The 18146-nt window shown below is 38.1% G+C and overlaps 1 protein-coding gene across 12 annotated transcripts in view; it reads left to right on the forward strand.

Annotated features, from left to right (window-relative positions):
* PPFIBP2 (PPFIA binding protein 2) overlaps nucleotides 1-18146 on the forward strand; it is a 93655-nt gene that overhangs the window by 13555 nt on the left and 61954 nt on the right. For 9 of the 12 annotated variants that reach the window (XR_010440653.1, XM_064715688.1, XM_064715696.1 and 6 more), the window contains exons 2-3: nucleotides 3471-3568; nucleotides 17456-17670. Coding sequence is in view for 11 of the 12 variants with exons in the window: in XM_064715688.1 (XP_064571758.1) it covers nucleotides 3505-3568; nucleotides 17456-17670 (279 nt within the window). In the remaining variant the exon portion in view is untranslated. Of the gene's footprint in view, nucleotides 1-1283; nucleotides 1305-3470; nucleotides 3569-11492; nucleotides 11514-17455; nucleotides 17671-18146 lie in introns of those variants that run through there. The other 3 variants (XM_064715693.1, XM_064715692.1, XM_064715698.1) reach the window with 3 other exon arrangements.

The following is an 18146-nucleotide window of genomic DNA, read 5'->3' on the forward strand; positions in this document are numbered from 1 at the left end:
TGAAGGAAAGTTTGGAGGACTTCTGAGCTTACCCAAGGCACTTGATATTTCATTATGCCATTAAGTGCAAAGCAATGTAATACTCAGATCTGAGTGTTTAAAGAGTTTACAAGCATGTACTTATTCATCCTAGGAATAAAAAGGTGGTGGTGGTTAATTGTTACATGTGTCAGCTGAATGTCTGTGGCCCACAAATCCCTCTCACAAGGTCTGGATTTCTGGAGTTTCTACCAAAAAGCACACCCCTTGCAGTTGATAAAGTTGATAACCTCATTGATATGAGCAACCTTGGGAAAACATCTGAGTTGCAGGAGTTCATGTTGTTCATATTCTTATCTCTGAGCAGCTGCTGGTTCAAGCCAGCCATGAAAGATTCTAATTTAATTAAGGCTTTTCATCGTTCTGAAGAGCATCTTGCTCGCAGTGAAGATGTCTGTTAAATATTATGTTCCTTTGGACACAGTTAATTGTAGCTTTGCATAGAGAATGTAGGCTAAGAAATTTGCAAGGGATATTGGCTCTGAGCACTATAGTTCTGCCAAAGATTTTTCATTTTATTTGGAATGCAAATCTCAGATTAGGACGTACCGTGCAAAACTATCTTAGCAAAATAAATTTCAGGAATTCAGACCAGTTTGCTCTGTCTGCACTTCCTGGAAGATGTCATTACTTGGGCAATTAGAAAAAACAGGGTTGCAATATCTCTGTGGGCTGGGCTCTAAATTAATGTGAGCATGTGGCTTAGAAGGGATGATAATAATTTAGTCTTATGTCTGCTTAACAGTAAAACTTCAGCTATTAATAGCAAGGAATTTTCACTGGTCAGGCAAAAAATTAAATTCTTTTCTTCCTAGAGACCTGAAAAGGTGAGTAACCTGGTTCTTGTATTTTGCTGGCATATGAATTAATCTAATAAATCCTGAAGGTTAGAATTTGCCCATATTGAAGCTTGTACTGTAATGTGAGAGGTTGCTTTTAAATATAGGTATATATTTACATAAGTAAATAAGTCATGGTGCTCTGCATATGTTGATGTCATTCAGGAATGAAAACTGTAAAAAAATATTTGTAATTAAAATACCAGCAAACAGATGGATCCTCTTTGAGGGGCTGTTACAAGTGTCTTGTTATTTAATAATATTTTTCTTAAATCCATAGTTAAAGATATTTCTATAGAATTAGATCAGAAATGGTGGCTGAAAGCCCAGGAGATCTAACAAGCTCTTTTCATAATACTCAGAGCAGCCAAACTGTAAGGAGGGAGTGTCTGGGAAAGTGAGACTTGCCTGGAGCACACACAACAGGTCTGTCTAGAAAAAGATGTCAAGCAAGTAATATTACATTATCTCTCTGGAGCAAAGAACATTGCTTTCATTAATAAATCCTTGTTTGATCAGCAGGTTTTGCTATGGCTTAATGCAGTTAGGCAGCAAAGCCTCAGTGGGTGCAGGTGAGAAAACAGGCTGTGGAGGAGATTGGAGATTCACTTCTGGTGGAGTTTTTCAGCAAAACTTCCTGGGTTTTGCCAAGGCTTTGGTGGGAGGCTTTTCCATCAGTGAATTTTCAAGTTTGTAATGCAGTGTGTCAGCATTTCCTGTGCCTTTGTCACCACGAGTGATGAAACACCACATCAGATGTTAACAAGAAATGTAGCCCTGCATTCCTTGTTCGAACAGCCAGGCGCTGCTCCGGTGCTGTGCTGCTTTTATCGCAGATAAAACCATGGAGTGCAACCTAGAATTAGAAATTCAGTGCTACATTTAGCGTTTTTCAGCCTTTTTCTGCCTTCTAACTGTGAGCCAGAGATCTGCTGCCCTGGTTTCCCCACGCAGCTGGTGGCCACGCATTCCTGGGGCAGTGGCACCGGAGCCTTGGTGCCCCTCTGGCACCTGTTGGCCACCTGCAGGTGGATTTCCTGTCCCTGAGGTGATCATTCCCCGTGGGATGGCTGCTTTGAACTAGAGGAAGCGCTGCCAGGAACAGCTGGGAGGGCTTTGGTGGCCTGTGATGTCTCAACAGGAGATGGAGGTCTCCCAAAAACCAGCAAGCGGGAGCAGCAAAATCGAGGGGAGTGTCTGGAAAGTGTGAAAGAAAGCACTCTGAAATTTTAACTTTATATCAGCTGACTTAATGACTTTCCAGATTATTCTGAGCACAGTTTATGTGATTTCCAGTGCCATTAAACGAAATATTTGGGTGACGTGTACTTTGGTTAAATTTAGCATCGCTTGTACTCAAGAGATTGTTTTGACAAAAAAAACTGAGGGACCAAAAGCCATGGATTCATTTCCATTAATCTGAGCCTTGGGTGACAGTGAGGATGAGGCATTCTCACGCTGCTCTTCAGATCAATGTGATGTGAGGTTAAATTGTGGCTTACCCACTGTGACAAGCTGTAAATGGCAGAGTTCAAATGAGAATGCTGCAGCTCCTGACTCATTCCTGCTTCTGTCTCTCTGGGTCCTGGGCTTATCTACATTAACTGGAATCAACACAGGATGCTGATAACACAGAGGTTCTTAATAAATTAGCTTTCTTTGAGAAAAACCCATGTCTCAGGATTCTTAGCTTCCAAAAGAAAATAATTTTGGTTGGATGGTACAAATGTCCATTGTAACATTTATTTCAATTCAAACCCACTTGAATTCTTAGCAGGAGTAATCCCATGATAAACACATATTTGTGGCATTTCAGTAGCATTGGAATCATGGGGCATTTACACCATTAGAGTCCAGCAGCACCAGCTCACAAGCAGGGACTCATTCTGGAAGGTTTTTCTCCTTTTTTTATTTTGTTATCCCCAGTGTCAGGTGGTAACATGAATGTATTTAATCCTGTTTTATAGCAGCAGCAGTAAATTCAGAGAACTCATACCTGGGGCATTCTTGTTATTTGAACAGAAAAAATGGGATTTTTGGTATCATGGAAGAGATGATGAAAAGACTGAATGGGAATATAGAAAGGAGGAGTAAAAATTATTTCAGAATTTTCTTTACTCTCAAAAATCAAAAAGCAGAATTTCTACAGATTTCTGCTTGTAGGAAAGATGTTCTGCCCCATGTCTTCATTCCTTCATTAAACCTTAGTCAATCCTCTTTTTTTCCCCACATAGGAAAAGGCTGAAATGCACTGAACTTTGAATCTAGGAAACCATTGTTAAGAATGAGGAGCGGGAGAATCTTGGGCTTCCAGTATTTGAAATTCTTCGAGATTTTTTTATTTGCATTTGACTCTTTTAGTAAAATCTCTTTAAAAAAATGAATCAGAACTCCCAAGTCATCTATCAAGAACAGGATTTTTTTTTTTTTTTAGTTTTCTTATTATTGGGCTGTATTTTTGTGTCACTAGGCTATATTACTGAGCTGTAGCATGGATTTTGTTTGTGTAGCCCAATGCATAATGTGACAGTGACATACATTTTGCCATCAGGCTATTTAGTGTAACACATGTGGTTTATTCTGTCTTTTCAGTAGAGGGAGGAAAGATCTGAAGAAATCCCAGAGGATGGCTTCTGATGCCAGTCATATGCTGGAAGCAGCTTTGGAGCAAATGGATGACATCATTGCAGGTACAACAATGCATTGTTTTGCACCACACTGTCTTGAGATTCAACTATGTCTGGTTTGCCTTTTAATAATTGTTCCCAATTTATCAGGTTCTCTGACATGCAGACTTCACTATTTACACTCTGGTTCAATAGCTTTGTGGAGAAAGCTGAAAGCAAAATAAAGGAAGTAAAATAAACCCTAAAATTTCCCCTCAGACAGGTGAACATTGAAGTAAGAGAGGTTTACTTTGCTTTAATGCTCTGTGGTAACTAAAGCACATCCTCAGCCATGTGGCAACATCCAAATGTTAGTTTTGTATTTCAATATGAGTTTAAAAAGTTTTCACCAAGTCTTCTGGCTAGCTGCATAATATGTAACTGCATCAGACACCTGCACATAGAGATATATAAAAACATGTAAAAACAAAAATATCCATAACTTTTATTATGCCCTGGGGTTTGTGCTCACACACCATGCAGCAGGAGCTCCTTAAAGGAGTGTCAGGGTAGGGCCATGATCTCACTTGTGCACAATGGGAAGAATTCACTAAAGCTTTATGAATCTAAATAGGGATTTATGGGCTCACCCGAGCTGAGCCTTCTTCCCTGGTGATGGAGTCAATGGCATTGACTGACAATGGCAATGCAGCACAATGCAGTTGTGCTGCTCCTTGATCTTCTCCCTGCTCTTCAAGGAAAGCTTTCTGTCCAGAGACTGATATGGGGCTTTAAATGCCACCATCAGGCTACATCACTAGGGTTTGGTTTGTTTTTTGCATCTTCATATGAGTCTTTATTTTACATGTGCAAGACTGCAGAGATACACAGAACTGTAAATATGAATTGGGGATCGATATAACTGAAGTGACTTTTCACACTGATGGAAAAAGTTCTAGGCAAAGAGAAAAAATCACACATATATTTCCTTGTCCTGAGTGCAAAACCTTGTTCTAACAAGATTTTAACCAACAGAAGTTCACTGGGATTTTATTTTCTCACACCTAACAAAACACCATAGACAGGGAAGAATTGACCTTACCTCAGATGTACAAGGAAAGAATAAGACAAGCAAGTCCCAAACCATAATTCATAAACCAGAGAACTGCAATACTTTTTGGCCACTGGGATGCCATGGGAGCTGTGCTCAGAAATCTCCTGCACACAAATGGAACTCAGTGTCTCTCTTGTGTGGTGATTTATACCCAACTCTGCACTCACTGGGGACATCATGGATGCACTGGTGGTTCCCCTCTTCAGAAAAAGCAATTTAAATAGAGTGGCTCTTTTTCAAAGAGTCACTCTATTTAAATTGATTTTCAGATTAGAGCCTTGTTTTTTTCCAGGAGCTGTAAGTCGTGAGGCTATGGCAATAGGTGTTTAGTGCTGGGTGTTTTTTCATGGTATGGAAAGATAGCCTCCTAATATGTGGTAGAACTGATTAAGCAGCAATATGTGACAGCCTAAGAAAATAAAATTTTTTCCTAAGTTTCATGTCAGAAAAACAATTGAAGCCAGAAAACAGCTTTTCTTTTGGTTCAGAGGTTGGTTGGTTGATTTTAATATTCTTTTCCCTGCTCCTTTTTCAGATTGTGCCATGCCATTTCAGGGATTAATCTTGATAAATAAGGAATAAAATTAAATTTTCCCAGGCTTTCAAGTGATGACATCACTTTTACCCCCATCACTTGGCTGTCTTGGTGGTGTAGAACACTAATGCAGATGTTGGAGGAGCTGTTCCCTGGAAATCAGCTGATCACAGCTGTTCTGTGCTGGTAAAGTAAAAAGATTCAGGCATAAATAAACTCCAGTGGGTTTATTTCCACAGTGGTCATGAGCAACCATTCCAGGAGAGTTGACTTTGTGGCTTTGCATTGCTTATATTTTCAGTCTGATGTCCACTGATAGGCATCATAACATTGAGAACAGGCTTTTATAAAATATCTAATGGGAGAAGAAGCAAAATAATTTCCCAGACAGGGCATATGTCAAGCCTCATGGATGTTAATTGAATGCCTCCCATATTATTTCAGTTTTATATCTGCCTGTACTAACAAAGAAACATATTGATTTGTTCCCATACTTAGGGAAAAACTCAGTTGTTTGGAAAGGTTGTTGACCGACTTCTTTATTATTTTCTCTTGCCAGGAATAGATAAAACTTTTTAAGACAGGTTAAGTCTGTTGTCATTCTCCTCTAGCCAATGTTCTGTGTGTTCCAGAACAATTTCTTGAATATTCTGGCATGACTGAAGGACCAAGCAGATCTGCTGGAGTCTATACTTGGATACAGCTGTTATCCCAATTTGTCTGAAACTGAGGCACAGAATGGTAATTTTGAGTTTGACTCTCCCTAATTCAATCCAGTAAGCTTCTGTATGCAATTTGGGCAGGGACTGGAAAACAGGAATGGTCTCTTGTCCTGTGTGGTGGTGAGAGAAAATACAAGGCAGAAAACTCATTTGAAAGGATGACTGTAATGCTGTGCTGAAACTTTCTAACTTCCTTTGGTTACAAGCACGCAGAAACATCAGAGCAGAACAGTGAATGTAGTAAAGAAGAAGCTGACAGCAATTAGGAATTATTCAAACAATATACACAATCACACAATACATATGAAATTAGACAATTATCAAGAATTAAAACACTGTGTGTCATCCCACAGTCTGCAACAGCTGATAAGCCTCCAATCAGTGGAGAATTGGGAAATTGTATCCAGATAATGATTCTCCAAGCTCACTTTAAAAACAGGTTCAGCTGTCGTATTGGTAAGATCAAATGGCCAAGCGAAAATTATTTGAATATTGTTTTTGATGCAGAAAACATTTGGGTTTGTTGTCAAACATCCCATCCAGGTAGAGCTTCAAACGTGGGAAAAATCATCTGTACAAATGTAGCTGCTCTTAGTGTTGACAGAAAAAAGCAAAAAGTCATTTTTTAAGAGCTTGTGCTATTTCAATTCACTGTATCCAGAATCTATGGACATCTCCAGGATTCAAAGACCTAAGTTTACCTAAGTAAATTTAGGTAGCTGATAAAAAAGACATCTTATTTTGCAATGAGGCATGAGTGAGTACTGGGAGAGCCACACACTTCTGTTGGCCTCAGAAACTTCATCTTTAGGCACAAAGTTAGGATTGCTCCCATTTTAGAGAACTGGGAAGCCCAGAGATGTATATTAACTTCTGAAGCTTGAGTATAAATGTATATGTACGCATGCAAAAAGGGAGCATCCTAGCTCTTTAATCAGCCCTTGTTTCTTTTATTAAGAATAAATTATTATTCTTATTATCAATAAAACATTGGATTGTGGCCATTTAGGGTAAGAACTGGGTATATGCAAATACATATCACAAGTATTTATGGATCTGCACTTTTAGCCTTCCAATTCTAGAAGTCCTGCCCTGTGGTGGTGTTCACAGGGGTCCCAGGATGAGGGAAGAGATGAGAACCTTGACTCCATGTTTCAGAAGGCTGATTGATTATTTTATGATATATTATATTAAAGAAAATGATATATTAAAACTATATTAAAGAATAGAAAGGATTTAATCAGAAGGTTAGCAAGGAATAGAAGGAATGATAATAAAATCTTGTGACTGCTCACAGCCTCGACACAGGTGGCTGCCATTGGTCAAGTAAGAACAATTTCACATTCCGGGTAAACAAATCTCTAAATCACATTACAAAGCAGCAAAACATGGAGAAGCTGAAGCTTCCCAGCTTCTCAGGAGAAAAGATCCTACCAAAAGGATTTTTCATGGAATATGTCTGTGGCACCACCCCTTGCTCCAGGAGGTAACATCTCTCCTGCGTGATTCTGATGAATCCAGCCAAGAAGTCTCACTGCAGCCTGTGCTCATTCTCAGGGCAGCACAAAACCTATTAGCATGAGGGAGGGTTGTGAGGCAAGATTAACAAATTGAATTTCACTGGGCCTGATCAAATTTGACAGATAGGTCAGTGCTCCCAAGTCTTTTATGCCTCGGTACATCTGTACTGATAACCCGCCCTCATGGCTATATAAATTAGGCACGCTAAATGATTAGCCTTATTTGACTAAAATAGCAAAAAGGGATAATGTGATTGTCAATGCACATCACTTAGCCATTAGCTGGAGTGACTTGCACTCCAAACAGAGGTTTCCTCTAAAAAAAAGCACCATCTATCAGATCCATCTACTCATTCTTCATTCAAGGTGCGTGACTTTGGTGTTGTTTCCCTCTGAGCTTTAACCAAGTCATTACTTCTCCTTTTATGCAGCTTGTACCCATTTATTAAGGTATGTTTCTTTATAGGACTGTAGATTTTGGTTATTTTTCTGTGCAATACATCATAACAAATTAATACAGTTTTTATTTTCCTAATATTTTATATCAAACTGCTTCTTGCCACCATCAATTTGTAATTCCATCATTTCCCTTTGTGATTAATGTAAAATCTAAAAACTCCCATCACAATATATAGTTTGCTACAGTCTCTTCTAATTTACCAAGTCATCAGTGTAATTACTGAGTTCCCTTTTAACCAGAGCTCCTGCAATTATTGCTCACTGGAAAATAATGAGAAAGCTAAGTGTGTAATGACATAGGTCTGTATCAGTGCTTCAGTATTAGCACAGAAAGATTAAAAAGCCAATACAATTAAAAAGTTGAGCAAGGAGTATTCATGTTTGAATTCCCTTCTCCTGAGCTGGCAGAATGTTGGTGTTCAGCTCATGGCTTTGGCTGCTGTGTTAGAAACCCAGCCTTGCTGGAAAAGGGGCCTCCAGAGCAAATTGTACTTCAATTTAAACAGGCTTTTAGTTCAAGTTTACTGTATTTTCCTCATGGGATTTACCAGCCAGAATTTGCAGGAGGAGCTGTTAGTGGGGATTATTAAATCACCTCTAATAAGTGATTAGAACTTGGTTTCTACACAAAAAAAAAGAGCACTGCCACTCACTTGAACTCCTTTGGATGGGCTTTAGGTTCCGTGGAACCAAGTTTTCACTGAGTTCCTAGATAAATAAAAGGAAATCACAGTATTTCCTGGTGACCTCGTCCTTCACCCCTGAACAGCCACATGTCACCACAGCATTCATTCAGTCTCACAGCACTTCAGCTGAGGAGGATGGACACCTCTGTTCTGCTTCAGGAGGGATTGAAATTGTTCAGACCAGACAGAGAGCATTAATCCTATTTTTGTGTGCTGGGGAGGTGCTGGTGGGTCTCATTTGAAGTCCATGCTGGGTGACATGCAGCTGATGGGCACAGCTGGGACTGTGCAGAATGGCTAGAAAATAGTTTCTATTTGTTCTTTTCAGTTTGTTCGCTTCCAAACACTTTTATATTTTTATCACTTAAGTCCTTCCTATTCAAGGTTCACAACCCTTTCAAACTCAAAGTTTGGTTTCTATAGTAAAGGTATGGTATAACTTATTAATAGGAATGTTTGGAATTTCCAAAGGTTCCTATTATAAAGTTATACCATATTTCCATGGCATAACTTTATAATAGGAATCTTTGGAATTTCAACTTCGGAGCATTGAACTGACTATTTAAAATAATGATAAGCACAACAGAACAATTTAAATACTAAGGAATTTCCTTCATTGTAGATCAAAGTAATTGGACAAACAGCAGTTGCAGTGGTTTTTCTTGCATTTTCTAAGTAAATTACAATTGTGTTAAAAGGCTGTGCTTCAGTTATGATTAGTGCATTTCCTTTTTATTTTCTGTTATTTTTCAATCAATGATTTAGGCTATTTTTTTCTGAACAAAATAATATGCCTAGAGCACTTATGTACATTGTTACTGCTATGCGTTAAGTAAGGTGAGCATTTGTGAAGTTATAATATTGTGGCTTTTTTAACCATTAACTACAGTGTGTTTATGCATAGATCTTACAGCAAGAGAGATATAAAAAAGGAAATTACATAGAAAATTACTTGAAACAAGGTCTTTGGTAGGGGAATACATAAATTCCTGTCATAAAAGTTCCAGAAAACTTTGTGTCAAGAATGATGGGGGCTTGAGGGGGAAGGAAAGATAAAAATTGTGTGTGACCTCTAAATATCCAGGATATTAAAGGAGGAAACAAAAAAGCTGAACACAATATTTATGGCTTATAATTTGTGGGGTTTTATTTACTTGCCACTTAAAATTTGTTTAAGGTGCTGACATTTATTTTCAGATACTTGACTTCAGAAAAGCTGATTAGTTAATTCCTCAGATATCAACAATAACCTATTCATAGCAAAAAATATTTTAAGCATTTAAAAATAGAGCAGTTCATTGTTTTTCTATTTACTCAATTCATAGCACAGAGAGACTCTTTCCTATAAATACTTCATTATTATCTAAAAAACAGGTGTTTAAAATTGTTTGCTGTAGGGTCCTTTGAAGGTCCAAGTCAAACTGATTTACTGATCTATTTGGTCTTTAAGTTCCCTTGCTAGTGTTTCTGCCTTTCCAGCAAAACCACAAAATTAGAATTTTTTTTGAAAATGGGAGTTAAAACTAATTCAAAATGGAAAAATTCTTACAGTTTAAAAATGCTACTTTAAATTTTTTTATTCCTGACAAGAGATAGGTTTCCTCTAGTAGAAAACAGCAGAAATGCTGTAGTGCCCTGGACACTTACACCAACTTACCAAACTGCAGCAATGCATCTGCAATTATACCAAATAAACTCCACACATCAGTGCTGTTTTTACTGAGTTTTGAGGAAGGACTGAAAAGAAAAAGAAACATAAATAGCTGCAGATACAACATGGGGCAAAGAGAGGCAGTTAAACCATGATGGCCAAAAGCCCATGGGACTGAAAATCTGAGACACAAAGGTCCTTTTGTAGTTTGTATGATGTGATCTGTCCTTCAGTACATGAGTGAGTCAGTTCTTTAACAGGCAAGTGGACAGATTGCTAAGGTTTAAATTTAAAGGAGTTTGGTATCATTAAATTCAAAATTGTATCTTGTCCACTTCTTACTTTAAGCTAATGAAATTGATTTGAGAGTCTTTTTAAAAGTGAAAGCTGTGTGATTTTAGTGAAACAAGATTCCTTCACTTCCTCACAAACTGAATGATCTTACTACTGCTTATTACAAACAATTACAGATTTTGTGCTAGAAACACTGTTTTACTTAGACTAATGGTTTCACTGGCCCTAAATACACTCCTTTTTTATGTGTAATTAAAAAAAAGAGAGAGAGAAAATCCTTGCAAGTATTTTTTATTCTTTAATAAATGTGTTGATCCTGCTTTTCCTGTGCAATGGAGACAGCCTCAAACCTCCATCACAGCTGCATAATCCATCCTCCTTTTTTTTCCACCAGGCTGCTTAGCTTGTGTTTCTGGGTAGGAGAGACTTTCTTTGTTGTAGCTGTGTGTGCAGTCCCTAAAAGTGCTGCACATCACAGCTCAGCGTCTGGAAGCTTGTAGGAGAGAAGTTCTGAGTAATTACACCTATAATTTGCATAAGAAATTATAGACAGTTCCTGGAAATTGTCTGAAAGATTCTGTGTGTGATTGTAGGCAGAGCTGAGCTGAAAATCATCTGAGCTGCATGAAGCTCTCATCTGAATGTGGTCATTAGTGTTTTTAGGCTTGGAAATTTTTTCCCAGGGCTTCCTGCTAATCCAGCTTAATAGTTACTTTTCCCTGTAGTTAAAGATCTAAAAGCAGAGATTTGAGGAGAAGTGAATATGAGCTGTGATTCCAAACACACCGTTTGTGATGTATTCTGCATCACAGGAGGGGAAGAAAGGGTTGTGTGAGCTCCCTCTTCACTCCTTCTGCAGGAGGCTTAGGATCCAGGAGGCTGAAATATGTCCTGTCCAGCCCTTACTGCCAGTTTGCATAAATTCACATTTTCAAGGCTGTCTTCATGAGGAAAAGAAAACTCTGCTTCAGAGAACATTGCACTGTGTAATCTTGATGGAGGGAGGAAGAACTTGGACAACCTAGATGATCACTGAGTAAAAATTCAGGTAAAAAAATGTGTTCTCTAGCAGTGTAATGATTGACTGAAAGGCCAGAGGAAAAGTATGTTTATAACTTTATTCTAACCACTCTTGGTCAGATGTCATATTGTTACTGATGAATATTTTCACCTTTATAGAAAGTCATCCTTATCCAGCATAGATGTAGGTTTTGGTGTTTGCTGGGGGGCTTTTGTTGTTTTCTGCTGATTTGTGATCTAAAGGAGCCGGCATTCTTAGGAAAAAACTCTTTTTAACCACTGATGGCTGAGTTATACATTACCTGGAATTTTTTTTTTTTTTCAAACTCAGCCAGTTTGAGAATAAAAAAGTTGAGATCAGAAGTTAGGACACAAGGGGAAGTGAGAAATCAGACACAACACCTACTGCTAGGAGAGATGGAAGCTGTGTGATGGATGAATGCACACAACATGGGCTGAGGAGAGGGGTTTTCAACCTGGCAGGGCTTTTTCCTCTCTCTTTACTTGTGCCTGGTAACTTATTTTTGGAAGCTACTGTTGGCAGTGCTGTTTTCTGAATAGGTTATGTATTTGCCCAAAAGGAATGTTTCTTTGAAGCCATTCTGCTAATTGCAAGGAACTCTGAGAGAAAAATGTGCTTGCACAGTCAGGGTGGGAGAAATGAGTAACTTAAAAGTTGTTTTGCTTGTTTCATGACTTATTTTATTCTTTCTGCCTGCATATATTGTAGGCAGAAATGTAATGCCTGCTTTAACCTCCTTCACTCACTGACTGTTTGGGGAGGAGAGGAGGGAGCTACTTGGAATGTCTCAGTTTCAACACTTTTCCTCCCTTTCTTTCTTTTTTTTCCTGCTCTTCTAAAGTGAACATTCATGATGAGCAATTGTGTTCCAGGAGTACGCTAGGGGAAACCATGGTTTTGGGTTTTGTATAAACTTCATGACAAAAGATTCCCCTGTGTCCTGTTTACCCCTGGAAAAAGAAGTGAGGTGCAGGAAGACTGTGACTTGCTCAAGAAAAAAAGTTTTAGTCCTTTTGCAAAAGTTCAAAACTTTAATAATTTTTCCTGAGTATTGATAAAATTCTGGTGTTTGAACTGCATTCTTCCCCTCTTCAGTTATTTATAATAAAGCTGCACAGATAAGACAGCTGTTACTGGTGGAGAATGCTAGTAACAAATAATGTTGTGTGGCATCTCCTTTTTATTTTCATTAATCTGCAAAAATACCCAAATTCTTACTGTCTGGTGCTAAAACTTCATCTGCTTTGCAGCACAATGATGCCAAGGTTTAAAGCAAGGCAAAGAAATACAATTATTTACTCCTACACACTTCTGTTTTCCAGGGGGTGTTCTTTTGGTGAGCAGTGCAATCCTACTTAATATGAAACTACATGGAAAGCAAATAAGAGAAGCAAGCCTGTGATTCATTTGAATTTTTAGCAGTAAATCAGGAAGTTTTCTGAATTAAAATGCTGAGTTGGGCTCTGTATTTCTGCATTTCTGTCCCTAGCACCAAGTGCATTATTTGTTGCATTCAGAGGAGTTCTCCATTTTCCATTGCAGCCAGGAGAATAAAAGGGACCACGTTAGCAAACCAGTTTTAAAGTAATTCGGCATTTTGCAAAACGTGAGGATGCAGAGAATTCTGCCGGTCTGAACTGTCCATTGAAGAGCTTGGGATAACTCAAGGATGCCTATGAAGCATGCCCAGTCTCAGGAAATCACAGAATTCCTGGCTGGCTCTGCCTGTGCTCCAGCACTTTAGAAATTTTACCCTTTATAAAATCAGTTTCCTAAACGTGGCAGTCCATGTGTGTGCATGTTGTTTTCCCTGGTATTTTGGTAGAGGCAAATCAAATGAGGGCACAATGAAATGTGTGAATATCACTGACAGTGTACAATTACAATATAATTAACATAATATAATTAATATAATAACACTCATAACACATAATATTATTATAATTAATATAATATCACTTACATTATGTAATATCAACTGAATTTTCCTGCATCACCTGGGATTGTTTGCTGTGGAAAGCAGATGCTGCCAGGAGGGTTGTAGTTATGATAATGCAAGGATTGAGGCAAGAGGTGATACACAGTGACTCACAGTGGTACATTTGATGGAGGTGTTTATCTACCTAGCACAATCATCTGAACTCCTGAACAACTGTTTTAAATTGTATTTAGCTTGGGTTTTTTGGTTTTTTTTTTCACTCCTGAAGTATTTGTTGTGGTTCTGTAAGTTTATGTGGTTTTGTTTGGATTGGGTGGTTTGGTTTTTTTTTTGTTTTTTTCTCTTGCCTATAAATAAAAAAATATTCATGAAACTAGCTTGAAAAAAATCTATAGCAGAATGCTCCTTTCAATTTCTCCCTTTCCATAAATATTCTAAATTGCCAGTTCATGGAAGGGGTGGCCAACACAGCTGATTATGAAATAGCTTTGAATCCTGCCTGATTTTCTAGGGTGGAAAGTGCTTGCTAAGCAAAAAGGAGATATTGGCATGGAGTTTCCCAAAAGAGAGAGAAATGGCACAATAACCAAGGAATCAGTGCTGCTGAAGAAGTCAGGGTCACGTTATCAGTTTGTGTGTGCTGAATGAAAAGATGGCATTGGTTATATGATCCAAATGGCCCCTTACTCAATTTGGAAATCTGCTCTTTTTAGTTTAATAGTTTAATATTAATCTGCATTAGAAGATACAGTAACAAGCTGTGGCCTGAGTTGCTGAGAGCATAGAAATACATTAGAAAATGTCATTTAGGGGTTATAGAAAATAAGCCCTGCAGAGCAGACAGTTGATCCTCCCCTGAAAAGGAAGTAATTCAGGAAGCCAAGGCTGGTTTACAGGGTGAGGTTGGCTCCTGTGGCAGCTTTGGAGCACCGGATATTGAAGAAACTTTATCTTGCACATGGTCTTGGCCAGAAATTAAGATGAGATCTTGCACTTGAGGTATTAAAATAAACTCATAAGCAGCAGAGGTCAACAGGATCAAACAGAATATTCTGGGTCAGGAAACAGATTAAGGTAATATGGAGTGCTCCAGTAGTGAAAATGACTGTTGCTTTACCAAAATAAAAAAAGAAAAATCCTACTACACAGCCTTGAAAATTTTCCAGGAAGAGATTTTCATTATTTAAAATTGTCAAAACATGGATTGTATGGTAGAATTCAAGCCACACAATTTTTTGCAAAGACATGACAGACTACTTTGGGTGATTGAAAGATTTCTTGAAGAAAACCTGGTTAAGGTTATTTTAATTTTCCCAAAAGCTGCGAGTAAAATTAAGCATTCATTAAATGAGAGACCAAGTATGGTCTTTGTTCAAAAACTGGTTGACGTGGGGAACAATATTAGCATTAAATTATCAATTAGCAGTTTGATTAAAAGCTACTTTAGTTATTTCTGTGTCCTAGGACCTCCAGTGTTGGTGTATTCCTGAGATGTGTATCAGGCTGCAGGTAAAATGAAACACTGGGTTCAAACACAGTTTGCAATGCCCAGATCATGGGAGATAAATGACCACAGCAGGCAAACTAACACTGATTAATGTGAGGTACTGTGCATTCAAGAAGAAAATCTGAATTCCTTATACATTTTGACATCATGTTAGATACATCTGCTCAGGGGAAAAATAAATTTAGAAGGTTATTGTCAAAGTTTTTTGTTCCCTTTATTACTAACACATAAACTATGTTAAATACAGGAGTAAAAAGAAGAATAGCAAGAAGATTATTAAAATCCCTTTGTGTGCATCAATTATGTAGTCTACTAATGAATACTAAATGCTATGTGGAGCCAGTACAATGTGAATAATCAAAAACCAAAAAAAATCTCCCATTACATCAAATAGGAAGGGAAATTGTGATTTTTTTTTTTTTTTTATGCCAGAGAGAACATGAGTGAAGACATGTGTACAATCTATTATACACATGAGGAAATGAATTGTAAATAAAAAGTTCTAAAAGTAGAGCAAATAGAAATTTTCTACCTTACTGCTTCTTAGCACTGACTTAAATTTTCCTGGTCCATGAATAGGATCTGGTTTGTGTTTCTGGCATAGGAAAGAAGCCTTGGCAGTTTCTCTGCTATTGCTGCTCACTGGAGATCAAAATGAATGCTGCTAGCCCTCTCTGTCAATTTTCTACCAGTCCTAAATGACCCAGAGAATTTGTCTCTAATATTTCTCAAGCAGATGGGTTTTCCTGAAAAAATTAATAAATTGGTAACTTACTCTGGTACAGTTTTGTCAGTCTGTTAAGCTGCTCACTGTAAAAAAAAAAATCAACAAAGTATCAATGGAAATGTGTTTAATTATGATTTTGAATATGCAGATGTGGTTTTGGTTTGCCTCAGTTATTCATGGTTGTTGTATCCAGTCTCAGCTAAATATTGTGTGAACTAGAAATATGTAAATGGGTGAAGTCTGTTTTATATTTGCCAGCTAACACAGAGATGGTGTTCACCACATAAATACACTTGTGCACACAAATTTCAGGAGCAAACCAAGGCCTTTTTTTTGTTTTGTTTTGGGTTTTTTTCTTTATTTAATGTGAGTGAAATTTGAAGGTGACATGGAAGATCATTAAGAAATATTATTAGCTTTTAATTTTAGGGAACTAAATTACATTTTCTTGTTTGAGATTGTGAAGGGTTCATTTAGAGCAGTTGCTCTGGTGTCCTGTGGCTGAGGAAAAACTGAAGGTTGATTTACCTGGTGAGAGGCACACAAAAGTGAATTTGGAGACTCCATTTATGGTAGGATGCCATCAGGTGTCTGGTCAGAATTTTTTAATCAGTCAACAGCTGGAGCAAGGATTTTTTTTTTCTGTATCAAGGAGCAACCAAGTCATTACCTATCAATGGGTACAGCCTGTAACTTTCAAGCTGGTATTACACTGTATTACATGAGGCCATGTAATATCACATGGCCCCATGTAATATTACATGGCCCCGTGTAATATTATGCGATAGCACATGGCGCCATGAAATATTACATAGGGCCATGTAATATTACGCCATATCACATGGCCCCATGTAATATTACATGGGCCTATGTAATATTACACCATATCACATGGGTCCATGCTGTATTACATGGGTCCATGTAATATTACACCATATCACAGGGGGCCATGTAATATTATGCCATATCACATGTGTCCATGCTATATTACATGGGGCATGTAATATTGCGCCATACCACATGGGGCCATGTAATACTGCGCCATATCACATGGCCCCATGTAATATTTCATTGCCCCATGTAATATTACACCGTATCACATGGGGCCATGTTATATTACATGGGGCATGTAATATTAAGCCATATCACATGGGGCCCTGCTATATTACATGGCCCCATGTAATATTACATGCCCCCGTATAATATTCCGCCTTATTACATGGCCCCATGTAATATTACGCCATTACACATGGCCCCATCCTATATTACATGGGGCCATGTAATATTGCGCTATATCAAATACAAAAAATGCGTTTTGTCCAGCAATGGTCATTTATGTTTTTCCAGATCTGGTGACATCATCTATTTTCGTCCCAGTTTTTTGTCAGACAGCTGCATCAGTCATTCATTTCTTTGCAGTGTGAGGCCTTTCAGTGGTGTAGCTGAGAAGTTAGTGACATCTCATGGCAGCTGTGGAAAACTACAGGTGATTTGGGATAAGCTTTGGGATTTATAATTTGGACATTGCAAACGTGATCTAGGTCAAAAATCTTTTTTGATATGCGTGTACAAACCTCTTGCATTTGGTTCTCCAGATTTCATGACTTCTCTAGAGACTAATTCAGGTATTTCTAAGCCTGAAATGAAGGTTTTCAGCCTGGAGTGAAACTTTTCACTCTCAAGTCCAAATATTGTAGCATGCGGTACCTATTAATTTGCCACCCACAAAGCAATTATATGACATTATTGCCTCTCCTCACTTTGTTTTTCTTTAGGCACAAAGTCAGCCACAGAGTATGCTAATGGTGGTTATGATATTGTGTCACCTGCTCCATCAGTGTACCTGGGCACATTTCAAATTCTGCACCTCCTGGAAGATCTGAAGATGGCCCTGGAGATGCTGGAGGACCCTCAGGAGAAAGAAGCTCTGAGGAACCAAATCCCAGGGGCCACAGCACTGTGTCTGAGGGAGTGGTTTGAGGAGAACCTGGTGAGTTGCTATTTCAGCTTTTCCATTTTGTCTGCAAACAGGGTTGGGTCAAGTATTCCCATGCTTAAATCATTTCCAAAAAACCTGAAATCTGCATACTTAGAGAACTGCAGGGGGTGGTGAGCAATAACAGCTGAGGATATAACTGCTTTAAGTACTGATTTCTAAAGCAATGCAGATAGAGGAGTCGAAGAAGTAGATAAAAGACCTTATTTTGTCCTTTGGGGGGAGCAGAGATAGTAAAAATGAAGTACAAAAAAAGTTGCCATTTCTGTGGTTGGTTTTTTTTTTTTTTTAATATTGTTTGCTTTATTTCACTTTTTGCTGGAGATAACAAATTTATAACTATTTACAAAACTTCTAACTTGTAAACTGTCAGTTTAGAATAGAGTGGCATTGTCTGTTGAAGGGACAGATCCAGACTGGATGATCCTCATTCCCTTTTCCTTGCTGCATTGCCCTTGTTGTCAGTATTA

Source organism: Zonotrichia leucophrys, chromosome 5 (assembly GCF_028769735.1).
Source record: "Zonotrichia leucophrys gambelii isolate GWCS_2022_RI chromosome 5, RI_Zleu_2.0, whole genome shotgun sequence".
In the NCBI taxonomy this organism is placed as follows: domain Eukaryota; kingdom Metazoa; phylum Chordata; class Aves; order Passeriformes; family Passerellidae; genus Zonotrichia; species Zonotrichia leucophrys.